This window comes from Bidens hawaiensis, unplaced genomic scaffold, assembly GCF_021521415.1.
Source record: "Bidens hawaiensis isolate Kalapana, Puna unplaced genomic scaffold, B.hawaiensis_p1.1 tig00041728_1, whole genome shotgun sequence".
Lineage (NCBI taxonomy): Eukaryota > Viridiplantae > Streptophyta > Magnoliopsida > Asterales > Asteraceae > Bidens > Bidens hawaiensis.
This window is the reverse complement of record NW_027497393.1, coordinates 64,029-71,509: the sequence shown is the minus strand read 5'-3', so window position 1 is coordinate 71,509 and position 7,481 is coordinate 64,029. Positions and strand designations below refer to the sequence as shown.

The following is a 7,481-nucleotide window of genomic DNA, read 5'->3' as shown; positions in this document are numbered from 1 at the left end:
GTTTTTTTTTTTTTTTTTTTTTTGTTTTGCTTTTATGCTTATTTGCTTTTTGAAAAGCAAAAACAACTTTTCAAAAGCTTCATTTTGAAACTTTTAGATTTGCTTTATAAACACGTTTTGCTTTTCAACAAGGAATTAGCAAATAAACAAGTTTTAAAAGGTCACCCAAACACCCCCTAAACTTGTAAACAATAACAGAAGAGTAATTAACTCATAAACTTATATAGTGTGAGGGCTAATTTGCAATTCTCAGTATATAAATCACAATTCACCGAAAACAGAAGTCTATCCATCATCTACCGTTTTCATCATCAATCGCATCTGTGAATGGGGCTTCTCTCTTGGTTTAAAGGCAACAAGGAACCAGCTTCAACTTCAACAACCAATAATCATAAACCCAACTCCAAACCGACTGGCAAACCACCTGCGGACATGAACGGCGCTGTCGAGGTCTCTCGACCTTCATCTAACGTTGACGTCACCGTCTTCGAATTCGGGTCTGTTGCTGCCTCATCTGATAAGGTAACACTCGCCGGCTACTGCCCTGTCTCCGACGACCTCGAGCCTTGCCGTTGGGAGATTCTTCCCGCCGCCGGCTCCGACGCACCGCAATTTCGCGTCGTCTTTTGATGGGAATTGTTATTTCTTGCTCCTGTTTTGTAAGTTCTGTCTTCAATTTGAGAAAAAAAGACTTTGTTTAATCAAACCCTAGTTATTGTTATTATTGTTAGTCACATGATGGTGTTCTTGAATAATTTTAGATTTGGGGTTCAATTACACATTGGCTCGGATGCTCTGTTTGTTTGGATTGATTTTTTTGCATTTGAAATCTTTTCATTCATAACCGAATTGAGTTCAGCCAAAATTGATTCACTTCTGAGAAATCCGAGGGTCATTTTAAGTTATGGGAGTTTTTTGGTTTTTCTTTATTTTTTTCACACCTCTAATTAGGAGTGATTAAGAACACCACCACAGACACAAACCTATTAAGAATTATGCTTTAGGCTTTGGGAAGGTGACATCCATATACTTTCTAAGTTGTTCTGATCAGATTAGCTATGGTTGAAGATATATATGCATTTTGCTCCAAATTATTATTATTTTGTTTTCTTTTCTGTAATGCCAAATTGTTGCTGTCATGTTGGTTTCATATTGATTAGTAGACTTAATTCGTCATTGAAGGGTTTTGGCAACCAACGGGTAAATGAATTGCTGGTAAGTTTAGAACGTTATAGTCTGGATGATTAGTTGGGAATTATCTTCAAGGCTTCTTTTTCATAGTGTTGATTCGCTTTTTGGTTACTATGTTGTCTTTTTTTCTCTCGGCCTTTTACCCTTTTAACTCTAATCGACTTAAGAAGAAACAAAAGAAACCAAAAACCCAACACGTCACGGGTGAAAACTCGTGTTGACTTGAAACCTGAACCGAACCCGTTCCAATCTGAAACCAGTTTCGTGCCGAAACCTGTCTTGTACGAAAACCCGTTCCGATCCGAAACCTGTCACATTTCCTTAGGACACTAACCTACATCGACCCATTTCTTTGAACTTGTCGACTCATTTTGACCCGAAAATAAAAGGATGGAATTTCAAATGACTCATTTTGATCCATTTATTTAAAACATTTTACACAAACCAACTCATTTAACTTTTAAAACAACTCAAATTGACTCATTTGAAAGGGTTTTGGTCAAGATTGCCACCCCTAAATAAAATTAATAAATTTATCGAAAAAATTTAAGACTACTTTAAAAGTTTATCTTTGATTTGTTCACCATACATATGTAACCAACAAACAATTTTCTGTTACAAAAATAATTAAAAAAAACAATTCTATAATTATCCTTCTGATGCGAAGTTGATTTACAATATGTTGCTGATAATTTGTTACTAACACTTGTGGTTAAAGAAAATGCAGATCCAGAATGGTCATTTTCTAAACATGATCATGATCTTAAATTTATTTTATTGTTTTTTGAGTCACGAAAATCTTGTTTCAACTACTTCAAACATCAAACCTCACTTTCTTTAAGGTAGTGATGAAGTGTTGATACTTTAATAACATAAAAAATCATATTGTCTACATATGAAATATTTGGTATTGATGAAGTGTTAATATGAGAATGTTTTACAAAAAAAAATTATAAATATGTTGGCATATTAAAAGTTAAAAACCAAAAGAAAAAAAAACATTTTACTTAAAAAGACAATGTATGTACATTACATATAAATCAACTACGTGAATCGATCAGATTAAATAAAAATTATAAACATGTTGGCATATTAAAAGTTAAAAACCAAAAAGAAAAAAATTATAAACATGTTGGCATATTAAGAATTAAAAACCAAAAAGAAAAAAAAAGCATTTTACTTATAAAGACAATGTATGTACATTACATATAAATCAACTACGTGAATCAATCAGATTAAATGATTCGGATTGAATGAATCACATTAAAAAGATTGATCGATTGAATTGCAAATTGATTGAATATGTGTATGTGAATTGATTGACTCTTATTAAAGTTATGAGTCCGGTTGAATTTATGAAGGTGAAACAATTGAATATGTGAATCTGATTACAAATGTTTGATAGTTAACTTAATTGTTGATGAATTTCAATGTAATAGGTAGACGATGATTGCTAGGATTAGAACGTGTGAATTGGGATGATAAAAATTCTTAATATGATAGGCATTCCAAGTTTGATTTTGAAATTGAATTAAAATAATTAAAAAACAATTAGAAAATGTCATGTGGCACTTTAAAAAAATTTGGTGAAAAATAAAATGAGAATTTGATGGAAAATCCACATGTTTATTATATAGAGAGATGTCGTTTGGCTATGGGAAGTATATATTTTGTAGAAAAATACAAAACCAACATTCTTTATTAATACATTGGTATAACTTATATGAAAATAATAAACATAATAGTGACGTAACGCTCAAGTATGAGAACTATAGTGCATACTCTTTTCATTATGTTTAATATTATTTGGTTATTTTTAGCTAGTTTAATTAAGACGTACATGTTTTATATTGTTTGGTTATTTCTAGCTAGTTTAATTATTTTGATTGTGAAATTTAATTAAAATAATTAAAAAATAATTATAAAATATCATGTGACAATTTAAAAAAATTTGGTGAAAAACAAATTGAGAATTTGATGAAAATTTTATTATATAGAGAGATTGTTTGGTTAGTTTTTAGCTAGTTTAGTTATTTTGATTTTAAAATTTAATTAAAATAGTTAAAAAATAATTAGAAATTGTCATGTGGCACTTTAAAGAATTTTGGTGAGAAACAAAATAAGAATTTGATGGAAAATCCATCTATTTATTATATAGAGAGATTAGAATACACCCTGCTTTACTGTTATTCACACCACAATTAACCAAAGTCAAGTGTGCGCTTTAGGATCCAACTTATACTAAAACCTTAAGAGCAACTTCAAATTCTTGTCCTTTGTATTTTTTGTATACAGTTTAATTGTTAAAATATATGATGTATTAGAATATACCCTGCTTTACTCCTATTCGTCACCTAAACGTGAACACATGAGACACTACATCTATCAAAACTAATCAGGTGCCCGCACAATGTAACGGAGAATAATACTTGAATGTTGTTAGCACGCCAAGCCAAGGCTAGCTCTAGATTGATTCAAAATTCATACCTAGCTTGACTCACGTTCGTTTAATTATTTTAAAATTTAAATATTTATATAACTTAGAATACTTTTAATCACATTTTTATATTATAAAACATATAAGAATGAATAAAAAATAAAGTTGTGTAATATTTGGATAAACCCGAGGGATCAAAGTTGTAAGTATTATTTAAATTTTGAATTGTAAATTAAAAAGATAAAGGATTAGATATGTAATTATATGAAAACATAATATTGTAAACATTTGTTCTTTAAGAAACTTGCACAATTTTAACCGTTGATCTGTTTTGAAAAAAAATTATATTGAAATGTCGACAAAAATAAGCTGGTTTAAAATAGGTATGTTCGAATTTTTATTAACAATATTTTTGTAAAACATATATCAAGAAAACAAAAAAGAATTAAGTTAGAGTAAAAAATGGGTAATCATGAGGTTAACTAATTCTTAAATTAACGTTGTAATTAATTCTTAAATTTACAAATTTTAAGTAAAAGTTGAGGTGTTATACTTGTAATTATTTTTATAACGTGGGTGATGTGTGTAAAAGATAAATCTATCCCTGCTAAAAAATGCACCTTAGGGTAAAGTTAAAATACAAAGGGAGACAAAAATAAGAATTGTGAGAACGATTTGTGGGCACATAGAAAAACCCCTCCACCAAAAATAAAAAAAAAATAATAAAAAAATTATAACTCAAAATATAAATAAAAAACGAAAAAAATAGAAAAGCCAAAATGTTTCTCCAGTAATTCCCGTTCGAAAAAAATGACGAAAAGACACAATGTATAGAAAAAGACACAATGCCGAAAATGAACAAACAACATAATAATAAATAAAAAAAGGCACAATAGATCGTAAATTTTAACACAATGCCGAATAAAATATAACATAATATTGATTAATATAACACAATATCAAGAAAAAAAAGACATAATGTTAAAGAAAAAAGACATAATCATTGACGAAAACAAACACAAAACACAATGGTGTTTATCTTCAACATTGTCTTTTTCCAGTTTTTTTTAGAACGAGGAAGACGGTGGAAACATTTTTGCGTTTTTACATTTTTCATTGTTTTATTAAATTTTGTGTTATATTTTTTTAACTAATTTGTCATTATTTTTTTGAGGTTTTTTTTTTGGTGCTAAAAATCCTTCTTATCCTTGTGACATTCGTTAATTTCGAGTTCTATTTGTATTCGTTTATCACGTAAACCGACCTGATTTATATCCCGAACATTTCAAATATATAAAATATTGGATTTTATGTTACCAAATCATTCCCACTTATTCAATTTGAAAAACCCTTTTTACGGGTGCGCACGCGCACGAGCTCGGGCGCTGGGCGCAATGTGGCGCTTTGATGGCGCACTTTGCACTTCGCACACTCGCATCACCGCGAGCCGCTTAAGTGTCGCCTTAGTATTTTTGCAGGAATAAGCTGATTCGGGACAAGTGTCATGATTTGAGCGGATGTATGCCAGTGGTCGCCAAGTGTCGCAGCCTCTCTCCAGTCTCGCCAAGTGTCGCGTCCAGGTAGTGAGTCACCAGCCACATGTCGCAGCCTCCTTGCAGTCTCACCATGTGTCAAAAGAGTGGTGCAGATTGTGACAAGTGTTATGGTGACTCATGACATGTGCCTGCTATAAATAGCAGGTTTAGGAAACACTTGAAAGACACCAAAAAATGCAATACCTGCTATAAATAGATAGTTCAGTTCGTTTAAACCACAAAGAAAACGGCTTTAAAACGATCAAATTACATCAAAAACGAACTTCTGGACGCGAAACGAACCACACTAGACGAGCTGGACCAGCCCCCTGGGCACGCCGCGCCGCGCGGCCAGGGCAAGAGAGGCCGTCGCGCGGCGCCTAGCCATGTCTGCACATATTTTCGTGTTTTTCTTGTTGTTTTGTGCTTTGCTTGTTTGTTTAACCAACCCATTTGCATGTAAACATAAAAGAGAACCTTGCAAAGGAGCTTTGACCCTTACCCTTTATACACACACCCATCTTCTTCATTTTTACACTTGCTACATATCCAAATTCTCTCTCAAACTCCATAGATTCAAGGTTGTTATTTTCTTAGTGTTCTTGAAGGTTTGACTTCCAAATGTCAAACCGAGTTTAATCTTTCATCTAATTAGCTTATATAATCTTATTAATACTTGAATATGGTGGTACAACATATATCTAATACACACCCCTTGTTACCTTTGGTAGTTACTTCTCCGACTCCGGTTGGTTAAGTTTTGGACCTCGTAAGGCAAAGCTTCATAGAGGACTTCGTGTTCTTGATATATATACACTCACATAACTTGTTTGCACATATTATTTATGCTTAACTTCTACTCATTTTAGTTTGTTAGTCACATGTACAAGTCTTGGTTATGTGGAGACCATCTATGAACTCATTGTGAGATGGAAACCGAACCAAACCGAACTTTTGTTAAAAATACTTATAGTTGACTTTTTAGTTGTAGAAGTTAAATATTTTCATTTGTACATTATTATACAAGATCTATGATATATGGGTATGTGGAATCCATCTATGAACTTATTGTGAGATGGAAACCGAACCAAAACCGAACTTTTGTTGAAAGACTTTATTGTTAACTTTTGGTTGTAAAACTTAGTTTCTTCATTTATAAATTATTATACAAGTTCTTGGATATTTGGGCATGTGGAGACCATCAACGAACTATTTGAGAGATGGAAACCGAACCAAACCGAACTAAACCGATTCTTACTCGCTTAAGACACACAAGTGTGTTTTTAGCTATCAAGACTTGTATATTTATTTGAAAATAGTTTAAAAACTGATTTTAATTATTTTCTTAAGTACATGGAAATGTTGAATCCAACTTGATCTCATAACAAAGTTTGGACCGACAAAACCGAACACTCGCTTAATGTACGTTGTTAGTTCTAAAACAATAGAACTACATACTTGGTTAAGTCTTATTAAGTTTTATTGAGTTATCTCATAACATTTATTATTTTGGAAAGTTGACTTTGGGTTTGACCAATTATCAAGACCCGAACCAACAACCCGAAACTCTCGTTGAAACCCGTTTTAGTATCTTTGTCCCAAAGTAACTTGCATTCTTGCATTTTACCCACCTTATTACTTAACATAGGTTAAGTAAATAATAAGGTTAGATACTTTAACCCGGTTTCGAGCAAACTTACATTTTAAAAGGTTATTATTATAAATTATCTAATAGTTACATTTTAAACCTTTACTCTAATTATTTATACTTCTTGCCTTTTATTTTAAAGAATTTCCAAAACAACCTTTCTAATTCAAGGCTTTTATATTTATTTAGGCCTTGCTCGTTAAACTCCATCCACCCGGTTATTCATCTTTTGCATATCAAGTTTTATACTTGAACGTGAGTACTTTCATACCCCGTTTTCCATCTTTTGTTTTAGGGGTGACATTTCATACTTATCAAACTAAATGCTTTGTTTACTTGAATCTTAACACAAACGTTATTGTATACTTTACTTGAATAATTGCTCGATTTGGTGTTCTATGATTCTATGCCTATATGTTTATCGCTTTTGGTTGGTTGATCTATAAATCCTAGACTACTTGGCATACCCTTGTAGCAAGGTGTCGTTAACGTAATGCAATTAATGATAACTATAAAATCTTAGACTATCTGGCATCCCCTTACAGCTAGGTGTCGCAAACGTAATTCTATTAGTGATATCTATTTATCCAAGTTATTGCTTTTATTTATTGTTTCGTATACAAGTTTTGTGGCATTTTATCAATGTTACTTATATGCTCAAACTTATGAA

General features: G+C 31.6%; 1 protein-coding gene across 1 annotated transcript; it reads left to right on the top strand.

Moving 5' to 3' along the window:
• The first annotated feature begins 259 nt into the window (after positions 1-259).
• Positions 260-663, top strand: LOC143593155 (uncharacterized). Its single transcript, XM_077072873.1, has one exon. The coding sequence runs from the start codon at positions 328-330 to the stop codon at positions 628-630; it is 303 nt and encodes a 100-aa protein (XP_076928988.1). The 5' UTR covers positions 260-327; the 3' UTR covers positions 631-663.
• The last annotated feature ends 6,818 nt before the right edge of the window (positions 664-7,481 follow it).

Bases quoted from the DNA above. Each gene is read 5' to 3' on its own strand.
- LOC143593155 (XM_077072873.1), top strand. From the start codon at position 328: ATGGGGCTTCTCTCTTGGTTTAAAGGCAACAAGGAACCAGCTTCAACT.